Source organism: Eleutherodactylus coqui, chromosome 8, assembly GCF_035609145.1.
Source record: "Eleutherodactylus coqui strain aEleCoq1 chromosome 8, aEleCoq1.hap1, whole genome shotgun sequence".
Classification (NCBI taxonomy): domain Eukaryota; kingdom Metazoa; phylum Chordata; class Amphibia; order Anura; family Eleutherodactylidae; genus Eleutherodactylus; species Eleutherodactylus coqui.
Window position 1 is genome coordinate 189,686,373 of NC_089844.1, and position 20,483 is coordinate 189,706,855.

The 20,483-nt window shown below is 50.2% G+C and overlaps 3 protein-coding genes across 3 annotated transcripts; 2 read left to right on the forward strand and 1 right to left on the reverse strand.

The window, feature by feature from the left end:
• The first annotated feature begins 4,309 nt into the window (after window positions 1-4,309).
• LOC136577280 (phosphatidylserine decarboxylase proenzyme, mitochondrial-like) lies at window positions 4,310-13,710 on the forward strand. The gene is made up of 8 exons (XM_066577131.1): window positions 4,310-4,405; window positions 7,170-7,243; window positions 7,846-7,978; window positions 8,185-8,415; window positions 8,933-9,065; window positions 9,795-9,932; window positions 12,458-12,618; window positions 13,366-13,710. Exons 2-8 carry the CDS (start codon window positions 7,188-7,190, stop codon window positions 13,600-13,602), a joined length of 1,089 nt encoding a protein of 362 aa, XP_066433228.1. The 5' UTR covers window positions 4,310-4,405; window positions 7,170-7,187; the 3' UTR covers window positions 13,603-13,710.
• On the reverse strand, window positions 13,701-15,807 carry HYLS1 (HYLS1 centriolar and ciliogenesis associated). Its single transcript, XM_066577132.1, has 2 exons — window positions 15,693-15,807; window positions 13,701-14,697 (listed from the first exon to the last, which is right to left on the reverse strand). Exon 2 carries the CDS (start codon window positions 14,675-14,677, stop codon window positions 13,781-13,783), a length of 897 nt encoding a protein of 298 aa, XP_066433229.1. The 5' UTR covers window positions 14,678-14,697; window positions 15,693-15,807; the 3' UTR covers window positions 13,701-13,780.
• Window positions 15,591-19,782, forward strand: PUS3 (pseudouridine synthase 3). The gene is made up of 4 exons (XM_066577130.1): window positions 15,591-16,238; window positions 16,364-16,872; window positions 17,028-17,212; window positions 18,395-19,782. The coding sequence occupies exons 1-4, from the start codon at window positions 15,906-15,908 to the stop codon at window positions 18,742-18,744; spliced, it is 1,377 nt and encodes a 458-aa protein (XP_066433227.1). The 5' UTR covers window positions 15,591-15,905; the 3' UTR covers window positions 18,745-19,782.
• The last annotated feature ends 701 nt before the right edge of the window (window positions 19,783-20,483 follow it).

The following is a 20,483-nucleotide window of genomic DNA, read 5'->3' on the forward strand; positions in this document are numbered from 1 at the left end:
GGTGGCTCCCCGGCTGATCTTGGCGCGACAAAGGTTGCACACCACTGTTCGTCGGTCGTCCGGCGTCTCCGTGAAAAACTGCCACACCTTAGAGCACCTTGGCCTCTGCACGTTGGCTTGGCTCGAGGGGGTGCTTTGGGAAACAGCTGGTGGATTATTTGCTCGTGCCCTGCCTCTACCCCTGGCCACCCCACTGCTTCTTGCAACCTGTCCTGCGGCTGCAATTACCTCCCCCTCTGAAGACCGGTCCTCAGTTGGTTTATCACACCAGGTGGGGTCAGTCACCTCATCATCCAGCTGCTCTTCCTCCGAATCCTCTGTGCGCTCCTCCCTCGGACTTACTGCCCTTACTACTACCTCCCTGATAGACAACTGTGTCTCATCGTCATCGTCCTCCTCACCCACTGAAAGCTCTTGAGACAGTTGCTGGAAGTCCCCAGCCTCATCCCCCGGACCCCGGGAACTTTCCAAAGGTTGGGCATCAGTCACGACAAACTCCTCCGGTGGGAGAGGAACCATTGCTGCGCAATCTGGGCAGGGGCCCGAGTACAGTTCCTGGGAGTCTGCCTGCTCCTCAGAATGTGTCATTTTCATGGAGTGAGGAGGCTGGGAGGAAGGAGGAGCCGCATCCAGAGGATTCAGAGTTGCAGCAGTGGACGGCGTAGAAGACTGGGTGGTCGATAGATTGCTGGATGCACTTTCTGCCATTCACGACAGGACCTGCTCACACTGCTCGGTTTTAATAAAGGTCTATGACGTGGACCCAAAAATTGCGATATGAAGCTGGGGACCCCAGAAACCGTCCTCTCTCCTAATCCCGCAGCAGCCAGCTGCGATTCACCTGGACCAGGAACTCGGCCTATGCCCACACCCTCACTTGGGACTCCGCGTCCTCGACCGCGACCGCGTCCACGTCCTCTGCCCCTACCCCTACCCCTCAGCATGCTGGATTAAGAATCAAGCAGAGACAGAGCGGTGTAAAAATGTTTGTGAATTATTACCGCGCAGTTGGTGGCTGCCAGCGGTAATATAACGCTAAATGAAGCCAGAGATAAATTATAAGGAAGGCTGCATGCAGGCTAGGCTGTGAACTATGCAGCTTGGATGAACGTAAAGTCCCACAGGCCACGCAGGCACAGGCACTGGGTAACCGTTAGCCGTAAAAAGGAAAAAATTTTTAATCTCCTTATTTTACTCTGCAATGCAGCCTAAGGCTAGGCAGTGTGTATTGCACTTTCAATCTATGGGCGTTGGGCAGACCGTGAACGTCTGAGACAGTACACGTATAACAGAGCATTGTAGAAAATGTGCGGTTTCTTTGCGTACAGAGGCAGACTGCAGTGACGCTACGCGAAGTGCGGACATAAAAATATTTCTAAATGAAGGCTGCACGCAGGCTAGGCTGTGCAATGCAGAGGTACTACAACTCCCAGCAACCACGGAGTTCAATGCACACGGTCGCAGGTTGCCCTAAGAAGAACCGTTGGGGTACTTTGTAGACAGGATTCTACACTACCACTGTCCCTGCCTGACCAATAGTGCCCCTATACTGAAGTACAGACTGCAGCCTGAGAACGCTTCAGCCTGCACGCCCGATATACATTAAAAAAAATTGGTGCAAAAGTGATCACAGCACCCACTACAGGTACTAAAACTCCCAGCAACCACGGAGTTCAATGCACATGGTCGCAGGTTGCCCTAAGAAGAACCGTTGGGGTACTTGTAGACAGGATTCTACACTACCACTGTCCCTGCCTGACCAATACTGCCCCTATACTGAAGTACAGACTGCAGCCTGATAACGCTACAGCCTGCACGCCCGATATACATTAAAAAAAATTTGTGCAAAACTGCTCACAGCAGCCACAACAGTAATGCACTAGATGAGCTGAGGCCCTAAGAAGGGCTGTTGTGGCTCTTGAAGACGCTAACACTGTCCCTATAGCAGCAGCAGCATCAGCAGCACTTTCCCTGATCTCTCTTAGCGTGTGTCTGTGGCAAGCCGCGGGCGGGGATGATTTAAATACTCAGGTGACACCTGATCTCCCCAGCCACTCACTGCAGGGGGGTGGTATAGGGCTGGAACGTCACAGGAGGAAGTTGTAATGCCTTCCCTGTCTTTCTATTGGCCAGAAAAGGGCGCAAATTTCTCAGGGAAGGAAATCTAATGGAGTCGAGTGCCGCGTGGTGCTCGCCTCGAGTAACGAGCATCTCGAACACCCTAATACTCGAACGAGCATCAGGCTCGGACGAGTGAGTGCGCTCGCTCATCTCTATTAGTTAGTACTAAGTCCAGAATGGCCCTCCCTCTCGTTGGTTCCTGCACAAGTTGGGTAAGGTAGTTATCTTTAATTGTTCTCAAGAACTTATCACCCCTGTGAGATTTGCAGGTTTCCTTCTCCCATGTTATATCTGGATAATTAAAGTCCCCTATGATAATTACTTCATTGCAGTTTGACACCTCTTCTATCTACCTTAGTAGTAAGATTTCAGTTTCTTCTGTTGCTTTTGGTGGTCTATAGAAAACCCCTATCAGGATTTAGTTATTTTTTCTCCCTGTATTTCTACCCACAGTGATTGCACATGTTCATCTTCTGCACCTATATCTTTCCGTAGCCTCGGCAATAAGTACGATTTAACGTACAGACATACCCCTCCCCATTTCTGGTTCCCACGGTCTCTTCTGAAGAGATTGTAACCCTGTAAATTCGCCGCCCAATAGCACTTATCATTAAGCCATGTTTCCGTTATTCCGACTATATCATAATTTTCATCATTCATTCTCGCTTCAAGCTCACCCACTTTACCAATCAGACTTCTTGCATTCTTCTCCCCCAGCACAGCTGCACCCTCCCCATTAAGATGCAGCCCGTCCCTATGGTAGAGCCTGTAGCCGACAGCAAAGTCAGCCCAGTTCTCCAGAAACCCAAATCCCTTCTTCTTACACCAACTCCGGAGCCACTTGTTTACCTCCCCAAGATCCTGCTGCCTTTCTAGTGTGGCCTTAGGTGCAGGTAGTATTTCCGAAAAAACTACCCTGGAGGTCCTCGCCCTAAGCTTGGACCCTAAGTCCCTGAAATCATTTTTGAGGGCCTTCCATGGACCTCTAATTTGTTCATTGGTGCCAACGTGCACCATGACCGCTGGATCCTCTCTAGCCCCTCCCAGTAATCTGTCAATCCAATCCGCGATGTGTCGAACTCGAGCGCCAGGAAGACAACACACCGTTCGACGATCCCAGCCTTTATAGCAGATTGCCCTATGTGTCGCCCTTATAATTGAGTTCCCGACCACTAGGACCTGTCTAGCCTGCCCTGTGCTCCCCGTCCCCGTATCACTGGAGCAGTCTTCTCCCTGGCGTTCAGAGGGCATGTCGTGCTGCAGCGGTGCTGGCTCTGTAATGGCATCCCCCTCATCTGCCAGTGTTGCAGACTTGTTGGGTTGTGCCAGTTTAGGACTAGCCTCCCTGGTTCTCTTCCCTCTACCCCTCCTTCTTTCTGTCACCCAGCTAGCTGCCTGCTCCCCCTGCACTTCCGTACTACCATCCGCCCCCGCCTCTACCCCAGCGAGTGCCTGCTCAGTGAGCACCAAACTCCTATCCATGATGTCAATGGCTCTCAGTGTTGCCAGTAGCTCATTTAGATCAAGGATTTGGGCTTCTAAATGTGCAACGTGCATGCATCTTGCGCAACAGTATGCACCCTCGATCGGCTGATCAAGGACCGCATACATTGCACAAGTAGCACACTGGATGATATTGCCAACCATGGAGCTCATCCTAATGGGGATCTACAATTTACTTGTGGAAGTAGTGAAGATTGACTTGCGTAACCGCTCACACGCTGCTGCCTTTGTGCAACCGCTCACACGCTGCCACCTCTGCAGAACCGCTCACACGCTGCCGCCACTGCGCAACCGCTCACATGCTGCCGCCTCTGTGCAACCGCTTACACGCTGCCCCCTTCTGTCAGATTAGGCTCTGGGACCCCTGAGATGCTGCGAATGTAGCGCTAACAAGTGGGAAGACCCTAGACAATGTCATCATGCAGGAAGATCTGGGAGCTCCAGACTCATGGACCTCGCTACGGGGAGTCCTGAGACAGTCGCCTCAGCATCTCCTGACCATCCAGCTGTGTTGAGAGATGAGGGACCTGATATAACGTATCACACATCTGCTTGGTGCAGCCTCATTCTCACATTGAATATTTCCACTGCTAGAGTAGGTTATGTCTCTTTAAGAGCTGGCCCAGACAAGAAGAGTCAGAGGTGGTGGTCAGAGTCCGCCCAGTCATCACTTCAGTCATGCGGACTGACGGGGATTGGTTGCCTGCTGTCAGCTCATACACAATACAGGATATCTCCATCCTGTGTATGAGGCCTCAGTGTGACCGGACCGACAAACCCTGTGAGTGGCATAAATCTCATTATATGTAACGTGTTCTGAGAGTGGAGCTTATACACTGTATTGTGCCCTGGGAGCAGAGCATTGTACGTCGTATATAATATGTACCGTGTCCTGAGAGCAGAACATCGTATATCGTATGTGATATATCACGTGTCGTGTGTGTTGTGTTCTGAGAGCAGAGCATTGTACGTCATATGTAATACGTACCGTGCCCCGAGAGCGGAACATTGTATGTGATAAATCATGTGTTGTGTCCTGAGAGCATTGTACGCTGTATGTAATATATCACGTCCTGAAAGCAGAGTATTGTACATCATATGTAATATATACAGTATTTTGAGAGCAGAGCTTATACGCTGTACCGTGTCCCAAGAGCGGAACATTGTATATGATAAATCACGTGTCGTGTGTGCTGTGTCCTGAGAGCAGAGCATTGTACGTTGTATGTAACATGTACCGTGTCCTGAAAGCAGAACATCGTATATCGTATGTGATATATCACGTGTGGTGTGTTGTGTCCTGAGAACGGAGCATTGTGCGTCGTATGTAGTATGTACCGTATCCTGAGAGCAGAACATTGTATATTGTATGTGATTTATCACGTGTCGTGTATGTTGTATCCTGAGAGCAAAGTATTGTACGTCATATGTACCGTGTCCTGAGAGCAGAACATTGTATATCGTATGTGATTTATTGTACATCATATGTAATATATACAGTATTTTGACAGCAGAGCTTATACGCTCTACCGTGTCCCAAGAGCAGAACATTGTGTGTGATAAATCACGTGTCGTGTATGTTGTGTCCTGAGAGCAGAGCATTGTACGTTGTATGTAACATGTACCGTGCCCCGAGAGCGCAACATCGTATGTGATATATCACGTGTTGTGTTCTGAGAGCAGAGCATTGTATGTTGTATGTAATATGTACCGTGTCCCGAGAGCGGAACATTGTATGTGATAAATCATGTGTCGTGTCCTGAGAGCAGAGCATTGTATGCTGTATGTAATATATCACATGTCCTGAAAGCAGAGTATTGTACATCATATGTAATATATACAGTATTTTTAGAGCAGAGCTTATACGCTGTAACATGTCCTCGGAGTGGAATATTGTATATGGTAAGTCGTATGTGATATATCACGTGTTGTGTCCTTAGAGTGGAGCATTGTACGTCGTATGTAATATGTACCGTGTCCTGAGAGCAGAGGATTGTACATCATATGTGATATATCACGTCATGTGTGTTGTGTCATGAGGGCAGAGCATTGTACGTTATATGTAATATGTACCATGTCCTGAAAGCGGAGCATTGTACATCGCATGTAATATATCACACCTCCTGAAAGCAGAGTATTGTAAATCATATGTAATTTTATATAATTATTCTGACAGCATAGCTTATATGCTGTATGTAACGTGTCCCCAGAAAGGAACACTGTACATCATATGTGATATATCACGTGTCATGTGTGTTGCTTCCTGAGAGCAGAGCATTGTATGTCGTATGTAATATGTACCGTGCCCCAAGAGTGGAACATTGTATGTGATAAATCATGTGTTGTGTCCTGAGAGAAGAGACTTGTACGCTGTATGTAATATATCACATGTCCTGAAAGCAGAGTATTGTACATCATATGTAATATATACAGTATTTTGAGAGCAGAGCTTATACGCTGTAACGTGTTCTCAGAGCAGAATATTGTACATCGTATGTGATATATCACGTCGTGTGTGTTGTGTCCTTAGAGCAGAGCATTGTACGTCGTATGTAATATGTACCGTGTCCTGAGAGCAGAACATTGTACATGATAAATCACGTGTCGTGTGTGTTGTGTCCTGAGAGCAGAGCATTGTACACTGTATGTAATATATCAGATGTCCTGAAAGCAGAGTATTGTACATCATATGTAATATATATATGTATTCTGAAAGCAGAGCTTATATGCTGTATTTAACGTATCCTCAGAGCAGAACATTGTACATTGTATTTGATATATGCCATGTCCAGAGGGCAGAGCATTGTGCCCAAATGTAATATATCACGTCATGAGAACAGAGTATAGATTGTACAAACGTATGTAATATGTGCTGTGTCCTGAGAGTGCATCGTTGTACGCTGTATATAACATGTCCTGTGAGAACAGTATTGTAATATATTGTATGCAATCTGTGCTGTAAGGTCATATTACTGTATTCTGTATATAATATAGACTGTGCCACGAGAGCAGAGCATTGTATGTCATGTGAGAACAGTTTTGTGCACCATAATACATGCTGCATCCTCAGAGCGGAGTATTGTATGTCATATGTAATAAAATGCCGTATCCTCAGAGCAGAATATTGTATCTCATGTTATACATGCCATATCCTGAGAATGGAGTATTGTATGTGATATCCAATGCATGCCATATCCTCAGAGTGGAGTATTGTATATCTAATACATACCATATCCTCAGAGTGGAGTATTGTATGTCATATGTAATAAAATGTATCCTCATAATGGAGTATTGTATATCATATCTAATACATGCCATATCCCCAGAGTGGAGTAGTGTATATCTAATACATGCCGTATTTTCAGAATGGAGTATTGTATGTCATATCTAATACATGCCGTATCCTCAGAGCAGAGTATTGTATGTCATATGTGCCATATCCTCAGAGCGGAGTATTGTATGTGTCATATGTAATACATGCCGTATATCAGAGCGGAGTATTGTATACCCTACTGTGTTTTCACTGTATATTTCTTATATACCAGGTTTCATCTGGATCCACCATGTGCAAAGCAACCAGACATTCTGCAAGTTCTGGAGTTCAAAGGTCAAGGAAATGGTGAGTACTCCCAGACATACTCATTGTAAACTGCACCCTTCAAAAATGACAGAATCTGCCCAGAACTTTAGGTGCGTTTAGATGTAACGATCATCGTTCAAAATATTGTTCAAATGAGTGAAAGTGAACAATAATCACTTTGTTTAAACACGAGCCATAGACTGAACGACAAATGAGAATGATTAACTTTTCACTCGTCGTTCACTTTCAGCCCCATATAAATCATCGGCGGCTCATTTGCTTCTCGTTGCGTTTAAACGCTCCAATAGGAAGGAGAAGTAAATGATTCTAAACGATGATCTCAGGCTCTAAACCAGCTGAACGAGTTAGCGGTGACGTCACTCACTCATTCTCTCCTTGTGTAGAAGAAGAGGCACTCTCCTTCAGATCTCCCAGGAATCTTCTGAGGAGGTGTTCCAGAATGTGTTGCCCCCCAGATCCCCTTCCAGCCCAGTCTACCATCAGCTTGCATCTCCTTCCTGGGAATCCTCTTCCTCATTTGTTCTTTGCCTTCAGTTGCTGGAACGACCTCCCATCATCTTGTCTCATCCTAAAACCCCGGAATGACTTCATGCCTAAAAACATATTTTCCCTCCACACAGGTTATCTGTTCCTCGTCTCTCCATTAAGCACCGCTTCAATCAACTGCGGTCACCATTTCTGCGCTTCCGATCATGGCAGCTTCTAAGGCCTCTGGTGAAGGCCGGATTACACCCAACTACGCAAGTCAGCAGGGTGAGTGCAAAACACAGTTGTGTCTTTAGCAAGGTTGCTATGATCACTAGTGTGTTGGTAGGGGACACGTTGATGGAGTGTGGACAAAGGGAAGCTGTACACGGAGGACTTCTGAGGTTAAAAGTTGTGCAGAAATATTTAAAGTGTTCACAAACTTTCCTGCACCCCTGAATGTCACCCTGGTCCCTTTGTCTTCTCCATCGTAGGCTGTATACACGAGAGCTCCCACTCGCCTGCTGTCTCGCCTTTGGGGACTTGTGAATGATGTCAACCTACCTCGCTGGCTGCGGCGGCCTCTGCTGTCATTGTATGTCTGGGCGTTCTCTGTGAACATGCAAGAAGCGGAGGTGGAAGACCTGAACCGATACAGGAATTTGGGGGAGCTCTTCAGACGTCCATTAAAGCCGTCAGCTCGTACCATCTCTTCTCAGTATTTAGTGAGTATGGTGGTACAGTCTCTCCTGAATCTGTCAGAATGTCAGCTCTTCTGCCTACTTCTCTCCTAACACACAGTGTTATTGCTTTCTTGTAGGGATTAAGCCTCACATCTACTTGTTGTCTTCTCCGTAAGTGGCACTGTTGCTTTCAGTTAGTTTTAGCACAGGAATACACAAAGTGAATCTCCAGCCCGCATGCCAGCCGTCCAAATCAACGAGCTGGTGTATACCAAATAAATTTAGGGCTTCTCTAATCCATCAATTTCCTAAGAATATCCATGATCGATCGGTCTGGAGAGCCATGCAAGATATCTACAGGCAGATAAGAGGAAGCGTTGGGCGCTCTCCTTGTCCTCAGCCCGAGATCATTTGCGTATGTCTGTTCTGGGGAGCATTTAGCTGCTCCATGGCCTGCTGTTCAAGTATATAGTGGAGTCCGTGCTTCTTGCTTGTATATAGCCTGGATCACGCTCATAATCTTACTGATGTCTTTATTCTGCGTGCCTGTGTCTTGCAGGTCAGTCCCTGCGACGGTCAGGTCCTACATTGTGGCCGAACCCATGGTTCCCAGATTGAACAAGTGAAAGGTCTCACATATTCATTGGAGAACTTCCTGGGACCTCAGGACTGGCGGGACTTGGAAGACGTAGGTATGAAATTTGCTGCACTGTGAGAGGTTTTTGTCTGTCGTGTTCTGGCCCTCCTACAAAACAGGAGGCTAAACAGGCTGGACTAGATGGACATTGTCTTCATTCAGCCTAACATACTATGTTACTATGTTACATGGAATCATTATCTTTCATTCAAAAATTCATTCAAACAAATTATTCAGTGTGGATGCAGCCAACGACTGAATAATAAATCATTTGCTTTTTTGTCATTTTACTCAGGCATAAAAATCATCCTTGGCTTGCTGACTTATCGTTTGGTTTAAATCCCGATTGATCAGTCATCATTCACCTATACAGGAATGTAACTGACTGAGAGATTTCTCGTTTGAACAAGCTAACAATGTATCTGCACAGGCTGCACGAGTGAAGTCAGACATCATTCGCTCAATCAAACGAGAACTTGTTTGGTGTAAACGGACCCTTAGCCTGTCACATATGGACAGCTGTACCCTTCTGGTCAACCCAAAGTGTGTCCCATCCCCCTAGAACTACCAAGAGCCTGTAACACAGCGTTAGTCTGACTTCTCTGAGAGCCTGCTCACCAGTCTTCATGCAGCACTGCGACATATGCAGTATGTTGGGACATGCATCAGGTTTCTCCTTTATGTCTTCTCTACAGAAGCCTACCCCACACATGCCCATTCTAACCAACTACAGCATGTCTGTCTTTACATTGACATCATCTTACTTCCATCTTTCTCCTTCTAGGTCTTCCATTTATGAAGCAGTTGGGCGTACACCTCTCTAACCGACTCTACCACCATGTTGTGTACTTGGCTCCAGGTGATTATCATCGTTTTCATTCCCCCACTGACTGGAGCATTCAGCACAGAAGACATTTTCCAGGTAAACTCAGTTCACACTTGCATGTTCCTCCTCCACCCCAGCCACATGCAAGGAGAAGGGTGCACGTTCCTCCTTCACACCAGCCACATGCAAGGGTGCGTGCTTCTCCTCCACCCCAGCCACATGCAAGGGTGCGTGCTCCTCCTCCACCCCAGCCAAATGCAAGGGGAAGGGTGCGTGCTCCTCCTCCACTCCAGCCACATGCAAGGGTGCGTGCTCCTCCTCCACCCCAGCCAAATGCAAGGGGAAGGGTGCGTGCTCCTCCTCCACCCCAGCCACATGCAAGGGGAAGGGTGCGTGCTCCTCCTCCACCCCAGCCACATGCAAGGGGAAGGGTGCGTGCTCCTCCTCCACCCCAGCCACATGCAAGGGGAAGGGTGCGTGCTCCTCCTCCACCCCAGCCACATGCAAGGGGAAGGGTGCGTGCTCCTCCTCCACCCCAGCCACATGCAAGGGGAAGGGTGCGTGCTCCTCCTCCACCCCAGCCACATGCAAGGGGAAGGGTGCGTGGTCCTCCTCCACCCCAGCCACATGCAAGGGGAAGGGTGCGTGCTCCTCCTCCACCCCAGCCACATGCAAGGGGAAGGGTGCGTGCTCCTCCTCCACCCCAGCCACATGCAAGGGGAAGGGTGCGTGGTCCTCCTCCACCCCAGCCACATGCAAGGGGAAGGGTGCGTGGTCCTCCTCCACCCCAGCCACATGCAATGGGAAGGGTGCGTGGTCCTCCTCCACCCCAGCCACATGCAAGGGGAAGGGTGCGTGGTCCTCCTCCACCCCAGCCACATGCAAGGGGAAGGGTGCGTGGTCCTCCTCCACCCCAGCCACATGCAAGGGGAAGGGTGCGTGGTCCTCCTCCACCCCAGCCACATGCAAGGGGAAGGGTGCGTGGTCCTCCTCCACCCCAGCCACATGCAAGGGGAAGGGTGCGTGGTCCTCCTCCACCCCAGCCACATGCAAGGGGAAGGGTGCGTGGTCCTCCTCCACCTCAGCCACATGCAAGGGGAAGGGTGCGTGGTCCTCCTCCACCCCAGCCACATGCAAGGGGAAGGGTGCGTGGTCCTCCTCCACCCCAGCCACATGCAAGGGGAAGGGTGCGTGGTCCTCCTCCACCCCAGCCACATGTAAGGGGAAGGGTGCGTGCTCCTCCTCCACCCCAGCCACATGCAAGGGGAAGGGTGCGTGCTCCTCCTCCACCCCAGCCACATGCAAGGGGAAGGGTGCGTGCTCCTCCTCCACCCCAGCCACATGCAAGGGGAAGGGTGCGTGCTCCTCCTCCACCCCAGCCACATGCAAGGGGAAGGGTGCGTGCTCCTCCTCCACCCCAGCCACATGCAAGGGGAAGGGTGCGTGCTCCTCCTCCACCCCAGCCACATGCAAGGGGAAGGGTGCGTGCTCCTCCTCCACCCCAGCCACATGCAAGGGGAAGGGTGCGTGCTCCTCCTCCACCCCAGCCACATGCAAGGGGAAGGGTGCGTGCTCCTCCTCCACCCCAGCCACATGCAAGGGGAAGGGTGCGTGCTCCTCCTCCACCCCAGCCACATGCAAGGGGAAGGGTGCGTGCTCCTCCTCCACCCCAGCCACATGCAAGGGGAAGGGTGCGTGCTCCTCCTCCACCCCAGCCACATGCAAGGGGAAGGGTGCGTGCTCCTCCTCCACTCCAGCCACATGCAAGGGGAAGGGTGCGTGCTCCTCCTCCACTCCAGCCACATGCAAGGGGAAGGGTGCGTGCTCCTCCTCCACTCCAGCCACATGCAAGGGGAAGGGTGCGTGCTCCTCCTCCTCCACCCCAGCCACATGCAAGGGGAAGGATGCGTGCTCCTCCTCCACCCTAGCCACATGCAAGGGGAAGGGTGCATGCTCCTCCTCCACCCTATGCATGTTCCTCCTCTACCTTGCCACATACAAGGGGAACGGTATGTGCTCCTCCTTCACAGTGAATTAAAGGGATCTTATCATTAAAGAAATAAATGTAAAAAAAAAAAAATCAATCCTTACCTATACCTCCCCAGGCAAATTCCTTACTGCATCTTCTCCGGCCCCCCAGGTCACTTCACCGCAAGCTGGACGGATCCTCTTCTTGTTATGGAGCGTTCTTTCTGTGCAGTCTTCTTCCTGCAGGTCAGTGAAGGTTACGTTACTAGGGGACATAACATTCACTGCTAGGAAGGAATGCCGATCTATTACAGAGACTGCGCATGTGTGCTGTCTCACCGCAAAAGTTTATATACTATTGCAGTGAGAGCCCGCGCATGCACAGTCTCTGCAATAGCTTGGCACTCTCTGCTAGGCTAGGAATTGTACGTCACTAGTGATGTAGCGTACATTGGCCGACAGGAAGACGACTGCAGGGAATGTATGCTTCATCACAGGAAGCAGATGAATCGGCTGGCTGGAAGTGAGGACTGCAAGAGACAGGAGTAGACTGGCGGGGAGAAGATGCGGTAAGGAGACTGATGGGGAAGGAATAGGAGAGTATAGAATTTTTTTTTTTTAAATAAAAAAAGGCTTCTTTCTGCTCCCTCTAGGATCCTTGCTCTCCGTCAGCCCTCATGTTGCTCGTTGGTTTCCTGGATTGTTTTGTCAGAATGAGCGTGTGGTACTTAGTGGACAATGGCAGTTTGGTTTATTCTCTCTTACTGCTGTAGGTGCCACAAATGTCGGCTCCATCCACATCTATGGTGATTCAGTAAGTATCAGATCCTGCGGAGTCCTGGGGAACGGGAGGGCAGAGCTGAGGTGACCCCAATGTTTACACCGTACAATAGCTCCTTGTGGGTGGAAATGCAGCAAGCAGGAACTGCAGAGACCATGTACGTCCGACCTTCCTTCCCACTTGGCCTAAGCTGAGGTGACCCCAATGTTCACACCGTACAATAACTCCTTGTGGGTGGAAATGCAGCAAGCAGGAACTGCAGAGACCATGTGCGTCCGACCTTCCTCCCCACTTGGCCTAAGGGATCCCCCTTCTATTTATTTCCATCTCACGTCTGAGAGTTATTGTGCCCGGTTCTACGGTATTTCATAAGAAACATTTAGCACATTTGATGCAAAGAAGAAATGGAGCAGTTACCCATAGCAACCAAATTTAAGCATTCATTAACAAAGGATCTCGAAACTGTGATCGTCCAAAGTCGACAGTCAAAGGTTTATTTATCTTTATGAGTTTTATCTTTATGAGTTAATTACTCCCCCGAACTGTCCTGCTGACAGTGTTCAACGGGGAGTAATTGTGTACAAGATCACGTTAACACAGAAAGAGCACTTCAGGAAAGCGGAGGTACCTCAAACAATACAAGGTACATCACAAAGCAGGTGGCGGAGGCTGCCAGTGGGTGCAGGGCCCGCAGAGGAGGGTGCGGCCAGGTGACTGGGGGGTTATTCTTTGGTTGTTGCATATCATTTGTATGATACATTCTTGTCTTTCCCTTTCCAGGAACTGCGCACAAATCACTCCTGTCATGTGAAAGGAAAATATCATGACTGCAGCTACCTAGCTCAACATGGACCTACTGGCCTGGTCCTGGAAAAGGGGGACCCACTGGGGGAATTTAACTTTGGCTCTACCATAGTTCTGATCTTTGAGGCTCCTCGGGCCTTCAAGTTTCACATCAGAGATGGAGGAAGAATCTTTATGGGCGAAGCACTGGGGTCACCGACTCCTCTCACCTGAGCAGGACTTGTGGTCTTACGTGAAGGACACCAAATACTTAAAGATTTAAGGTTTTATAAAGTTTTGTGCATTTATTAAAGAGACTTGTTACCAAAATGTAAAAAATAAGTACATTTATTGTAATCATACAAAAACATCCAGTCAGTGACATCATAACACGCCTGAAGACTGCAGCTGCTTAGGAGTAGTTTCCTCGCGGAATGTTTCCACGCACAAGGTCTTGTCGGATGGCCCATCGTAAGCCGTATCTCTTCTTCTCTGTAGGGATCACATATGAGTTTGGTGTTGGGAGGGTCCGCGGGAGAGGAAGCGGGGGTGCTGACATCATCCTCTCTCGGACCCACCAACGCAGCTCCTTCCTATTCTTTTCCAGAGACACCTGTAAGGCATCCCAGCTTTGCTTGTACTCTTGGTAGCGCCCCACGGGGTCTGAGCGCCGCCTGTACTGCTCGAGCAGGGAGTATGGTGGGATACGGATTAAGGATTTTGCTGCTTGCAATTCTCCACAAGAGACTCTGGAACCTTCTGGCTCGGTCTCCGTAGAAAGCAAAGACTCGTCACACACCTCTACCTGTCCATCACTTTTCCTGCGCAGCACTTTGCGCGTCAGAACTGGTGCTCTTGGTTTCCCTACAGCTGGAGCCCCCACTGAAACAGTGTGTTTAGCGTAGGAGTCCGGGCCTCCTCTGTGTGCCGGGGCCTGAAGTGCACGCTCTGGACTAGAGGCAGAGGATGGCCATTCAGAGAGCTTGTCCCAACTTGGAGTGGCCCCCTCACTAGAAGACGTTACTTCTCCCTCCTTCATGGGATCCGTTGTGTCTCCTGATGAAGCCTCCAGAGCTGCTCGGCTGCGCATCAGAAACTCAAGGTCTTGCTTGAATTGCAGGAGCCTTTGTTGGGGAACAGAGGTGAACCCCAGGCGAGAGAGCTCGGAGCGCAGCTCCTCCACCGATACAGTCAGCGGCGCACTCCTGAGAGAACACTCTGAGGCAGAACGGTCCTGTGGCAGACATCTTTTGTAGGAGGACATGAGACTGCCACTGGACAGGAAGTCTTGGCTGCTTGACCAGGACATCTTACACTGCAGAGACGACTCTGGAAAACACAGGAGAGTAGAGGTCACAGGTGAACAAGACCCCGAGTGAGTCCCAGTGCCCAACCGGGAAGCCTCTGATCCCATGAAGACATATCCGCAGTTACTGCATGACAGTGTTGCCACAGTCCGATCTATGTGGTCAGCCGGATATAAAGGTGGTGATGGGGGAGACGGAGGCTACTGGAGAGAGGAGACGGCCCATACGCGGGTGGGGTGGGGGAGGCTAAAGGAGGTGGCCGATACACGCGGGGGCTGACTACGGGGAAGAGGAGACGGCCGATACGCGGGGAGAGGGGGCTATGGGGGAGAGGAGACGGCCCATATGTGGGTGGGGTGGGGGAGGCTACAAGAGAGAGGAGGTGGCCGGGAAGGGGCACGGGGAGGAGATGGACGATACGCGGGGGGAAGAGGAGACGGACGATACACGGGGGGGGGGGCGCTGTGGGAAAAGGGGGAGAGCGGACAGCCGATACGCGGGGCAGGGGGGGGGGGTGAGAGAAGGCAGCCAATCCATGCGAAGGGAGAGGAGACGTCCGATCCGCGCGGGGGTCTATGGGGGAGAGAAGCCGGCCGATATGCGGGGCAGGGGGCTATGGGGAGCATATTAGCCTTTTACTCCCCACTTCTACACGAGCCAACCTAAACAACCAATCACCGGTAATCAGCTAAACCAAAGAACTAATCACTGGGAATGAGTAAATCCAAACAACCAATCAGGTTGCGAATGGTGTGGATTTTGGGAGTAATATAGATATATGCCTACGGGGAAGAGGAGACGGCCGATATGCGGGGGGTGGGGCTACGGCTGATACTCAGGAGGGAGCTGCGGGTGAGCGAGGACGGCCGATACGCGGGGGGATCAGTACTGGAGGACAGACTTCCAGGTACTGATATGTGTTCGGCGGGTGATGCCGGCCGCTCGGGTGGGGGAGGGCAGTCTGGCAGCTGCTCGTCTCCCTCCACAGCTCCGCCATGCGCCCTGGGACTGACTTACCGGGAGCGGCACTGCTTTCTTCCTCCCGCTGCGCCCGGCGCTCTCGCACTAACGGCCACTCTGTCTGCTGACGTCACGTTCCGGCGTCGTTCAATTCGGCGGTATCCTAGCAACACCAACGTCATCACCCGGGGCCGGAAGCACTAGGGGAAGCACGTGTGCTGCTGCTGTGTGACGTGTAATCGGTAAACACGACACTCATCCCGCGGAATCATGCCTGAGGAGGCGGAGGTGACTCGGCTGCGGCAGCGTGTGCGGGAGTTGGAGAGGGAGGTGGAGCGGCTGCGGGCTCCGTCCCTACCAGCGGCCGAGCGGCGGGCCCGGAGACCCTTCGACTTCTCGGCTCATCCTAAGAAGCACGTGGCTCTGCGGCTGGCCTACCTCGGCTGGAACTACCAGGGCTTCGCCAGCCAGGAGAACACCAGTAACACGGTGGAGGAGGTGATGTTCAGCGCGCTGACCAAGACGCGGCTGGTGGAGAATCGGCAAAGCGCTAACTATCACCGCTGCGGGCGGACAGACCGTGGTGTCAGCGCTCTAGCCCAGGTGAGCGCTGCTTCTCCGGTGACGACCAAAACTTCTGTGCTGCTTGTTTATGAAGGTCTCAGACTTGTGGTTTCCTGTGACCGCCGTGTATCCCGTGCCTCACTCCTCTTCTCTCTGCACCGCAGGTCATCTCTCTTGATCTCCGCTCGGCGGCGGATGGGAAGCCTGAGGTGCGCTATACCCAGATGCTGAACCGCGTCCTCCCGGCGGACATCCGGGTCCTGAGCTGGGCTGCTGTCCCCTCCTCCTTCAGCGCCCGCTTCAGCTGCCACTCCCGCACTTACCGCTACCTGTTCCCACGGGATCAACTGGATGTTGCTGCGATGGATCGGGCCGCCAGGATGCTGGAGGGGTCACATGACTTCCGGAATCTCTGCAAGATGGATGTGGCTAACGGGGTGGTCAACTTTGTCCGCACTGTCCTCAGCGCAAGGGTGGAGCCCGTGCCGGAGCTACCGGGGGACTCGGGCCCCTTCCAGCTCTACCACCTGCAGATCAAGGGCTTGGCCTTCCTCTACCACCAGGTGAGGTGCATTATGGGAGTCCTGTTCCTCGTCGGCCAGGGCAAAGAGAAGCCAGAAGTGATCCAAGAGCTGCTGGACGTGGATAGGAACCCGTGCAAGCCTCAATACAAGTGAGAGGGGACTAGGTGAATGGGGGTGGTGTGGAGCATGGCGACTTGTAGGGCTGCCATATTGGGGTCACCACTTCGTGATCCAGGGGTCCTGGCACAGACATGTATAGAGGGGGGCTGTCACGTATGTAACGCTGGCCCCTCTCTTCTGGCAGTATGGCGGTGGAGTTCCCGCTGGTTTTGTACGACTGTGAGTTCGAGAACGTTCAGTGGATCGGGGAGAAGGATTTACAGTCCATCACTGTGTCACATCTGCAGCGGCTCTGGACTCATGAGGCGGTGAAGAGCCACATCCTGCGCATGGCGCTATACAGCCTAGATGCCACACCCATCACCACCGGTAGGACGCAGCCTCCTATGTTCTCTATCAGTAGCCTCGTCCTGAATATAAGTGACTGTGTGTTCACCTCTTCAGACATTTTACAGCAGTCACATTACATTACCTATCATGCATTATACTGCAGAGCTGCACTCACTATTCTGCTGGAGGAGTCACTGCACATACATTACTTCTCCTGTACTGATCCTCAGTTACATCTTGTATTATACTCCAGAGCTGAACTCACTATTCTGCTAGTGGAATCACTGTGCACAGTGATTCCACTAGCAGAATAGTGAGTGCAGCTCTGGAGTATAATACAAGATGTAACTTAGGATCAGAACAGGATAAGTAATGTATGTACACAGTGGCTCCACCAGCAGAATAGTGAGTGCAGCTCTGGAGTATAATACAGGATCTAACTCAGGATCAGTATAGGATAAGTAATGTATGTACACAGTGACTCCACCAGCAGAATAGTGAGTGACGCTCTGGGGTATAATACAGGATGTAACTTAGGATCAGTAAAGGATAAGTAATGTATGTACACAGTAACTCCACCAGCAGAATAGGGAGTGACGCTCTGGGGTATAATACAGGATGTAACTCAGGATCAGTAAAGGATAAGTAATGGATAAGTAATGTATGTACACAGTGACTCCACCAGCAGAATAGTGAGTGCAGCTCTGGGGTATAATACAGGATGTAACTCAGGATCAGTACAGGATAAGCAATGTATGTACACAGTGACCCCACCAGCAGAATAGTGAGTGCAGCTCTGGAGTATAATACAGGATGTAACTCAGGGTCAGTACAGGATAAGTAATGTATGTACACAGTGACTTCACCAGCAGAATAGTGAGTGCAGTTCTGGAGTATAATACAGGATGTAACTCAGGATCAGTACAGGGTAAGTAATGTATGTACACAGTGACTTCACCAGCAGAATAGTGAGTGCAGCTCTGGAGTATAATACAATAGGTAACTCAGGATCAGAACAGGATAAGTAATGTATGTACACAGTGACTCCACCAGCAGAATAGTGAGTGCAGCTCTGGATATTTAGTATAAGATATATAATATAAGGAATGTCCTATTCTGTCTATGTAAATGGACTCTAGTGGTCAGTAGGAGAGCTGCGATATTGAAGAGTTTCCTTCCATGTGGATGAGTCACCATTATGCTGTTCTATGTGCCCCACAGGTCAGGATCACATCCCTTGGAGCCAGTGTGAGCCGGCAGTAGTTGCCCATAGTAGCGGACTTGTGGAGGGTGTCAGCGCTCGTACATATACACCTCTGATGAAGAGACAGGTGTGTCAAGCCCTGGAGGAACGAGTCCAGCATTATGTGCGTCGTGGGAGGATCTCGGTGCCCCCTGATGGACAGAATGTCAGGGACAAGGGCACACATAATGACAGGAAGGAGCCAGGAGTCTGTGACCCCAAATCTTCTCCAGAAGAGGAATCCCCAATCCCTGGAGACGAGGAGACGCCAAGTGCCAAGAGATCGTGCCCCGAGTCTCTGTGTGTGTCCACCTCTGCTAATCTCTGAGCGTTAGAGGACCTGAACTCGCTTAGGACACGGTGGAATGGCGCAGGATATGAGATGCTCCAGAAAGGACCAGAGAGCTGACTGCTCCTTTCAGAGGGGCATCGTGGTACTAGAGGGAGGCTCTGCTCCATTGTATTATCTGCCTCCTTTCTGTGTGTGTCTGTGTCTGGTATGGCAGCTGCACTACATGTCTGTTAAGCGATCCTCTGCGTCCTGTCCCAATGTCTGAGGGGGAATATTGTCTGCTCTGTCGCCCCTCTGAGCCGCGACTTCTGTTTCTGTCCATCAACAATTACTGATGCAGTCTTCAGCCTACCTTAGCCCCCACAGTACATTGGTTGTTTTAGACTGCTAATGCACTATCTGCTCTCTGATTGGCCAGAGCTGCGCATGTGATCAGCGCTGCCAATTGGCGAGTAGTGCACAGTGCCCATTAGGCAGGTAGGCAGTTGCTACGGCCATCTTGCATAGTGGAAAACTGGGCTCAAAACTGGCAGATCATATGGACAGCGAAGTACAACTGCCTAGGATAAGTCCTTCTGGAGACTGGAGGGTGGCTTTAATGCCTTAATGCTACAGGGCGTAAATGTATGGCCCGTGGAGGCCGCGGGATCAGAAGTGAGCTAGCATCACTGCACAGCCAGCGGCGGCTGTTACTGATAGCCAGCCTCCTGCTGCGGCGGCTGTTACTGATAGCCAGCCTCCCGCTGCAGCTGCGGGGAGCCATGAGAATAGTGATCCCTTACATGCTGCAATCAATATGCATCGCTGCATGTAAAGGGTTCATGGAGGGAGTGCACTCCCTCTGTGACGTCATCGTCACTCTGCAATTACACAGTGGAGGGCCGATGGGTTGTAACCGTCCACCAGATACTGGTGGTCTGCCCTGCTATGTACTACGATGGCTATTGTAAGCACAACAGTCCTGCAATGCATTATCGCCGCGATCAGAGCTTTTATGGTTCAAATTCCCTACAGGGACATGAAAGATGTAAAGAAAAATATATACATAGTGTAAAAATAAAACACAAGCAATTTCTCCTGTTTTGTGTATATATATAAAAAAAAAATCATTAAAAAAAACCACATTTGGTTCCATCATATCCACAACAACCTGTACAATAAATTGAACACGCTGTTTATCCTGCATGGCTATAAAACGGAAGGAAAAAAACCTCTATAACGGGCAAAATGCTCATTTTGTTTATTTTGCCTCCCCCAAAAAATGCAATAAAAGTGATCATACCCCTATGTACCCCGAAAATGGTACCAATAAAAACATCTCGTCAAGCAAAAAACAAGCCTTCCCCAAGCTCCGTCAATGGAATAGTAAAGTTATGGGACTGCGAGGACAGCGATGTAAAAGGATTAAAAAAAGAAAGGCATTTTGTGCAAAAGTGGCAGAAAAAAACCCAAATAATACTTTTGGAATCATCCTAATTGTACCGACCCGCATAAAAAATGTATCATGTCATTTATGCTCCCCAATTTAACGTTGTAAAAAGATGGCATAATTGATGGTTTTTCTCCTGGCCCTCCATAAGAAGTTAATATAATTGGGGGTGCCCATTGCAACCAGTGACCTCAGTAACAACACAGAAGGGGGTCACTCTGCAAATTGTGACCTAAGTAACTATGCTTTGGGGGAAGAGGGGGTCCAGTACCACTATGTGCCTTACCCCACTCATCAATATTTTCTCTTATACATAGTGTATAAGTATTTGCACACAGCCATTGGT

Coding starts and splice junctions, on each gene's coding strand:
- HYLS1 (XM_066577132.1), bottom strand. CDS start 14,677: ATGTCCTGGTCAAGCAGCCAAGACTTCCTGTCCAGTGGCAGTCTCATG.
- PUS3 (XM_066577130.1), top strand. CDS start 15,906: ATGCCTGAGGAGGCGGAGGTGACTCGGCTGCGGCAGCGTGTGCGGGAG. Junction 16,873..17,027: donor CCGTGCAAGCCTCAATACAA/GTGAGAGGGGAC, acceptor CTCTTCTGGCAG/TATGGCGGTGGAGTTCCCGC. Junction 17,213..18,394: donor TGCCACACCCATCACCACCG/GTAGGACGCAGC, acceptor TGTGCCCCACAG/GTCAGGATCACATCCCTTGG.
- LOC136577280 (XM_066577131.1), top strand. CDS start 7,188: ATGTGCAAAGCAACCAGACATTCTGCAAGTTCTGGAGTTCAAAGGTCA. Junction 8,416..8,932: donor CCATCTCTTCTCAGTATTTA/GTGAGTATGGTG, acceptor TGTGTCTTGCAG/GTCAGTCCCTGCGACGGTCA. Junction 9,066..9,794: donor GCGGGACTTGGAAGACGTAG/GTATGAAATTTG, acceptor TTCTCCTTCTAG/GTCTTCCATTTATGAAGCAG.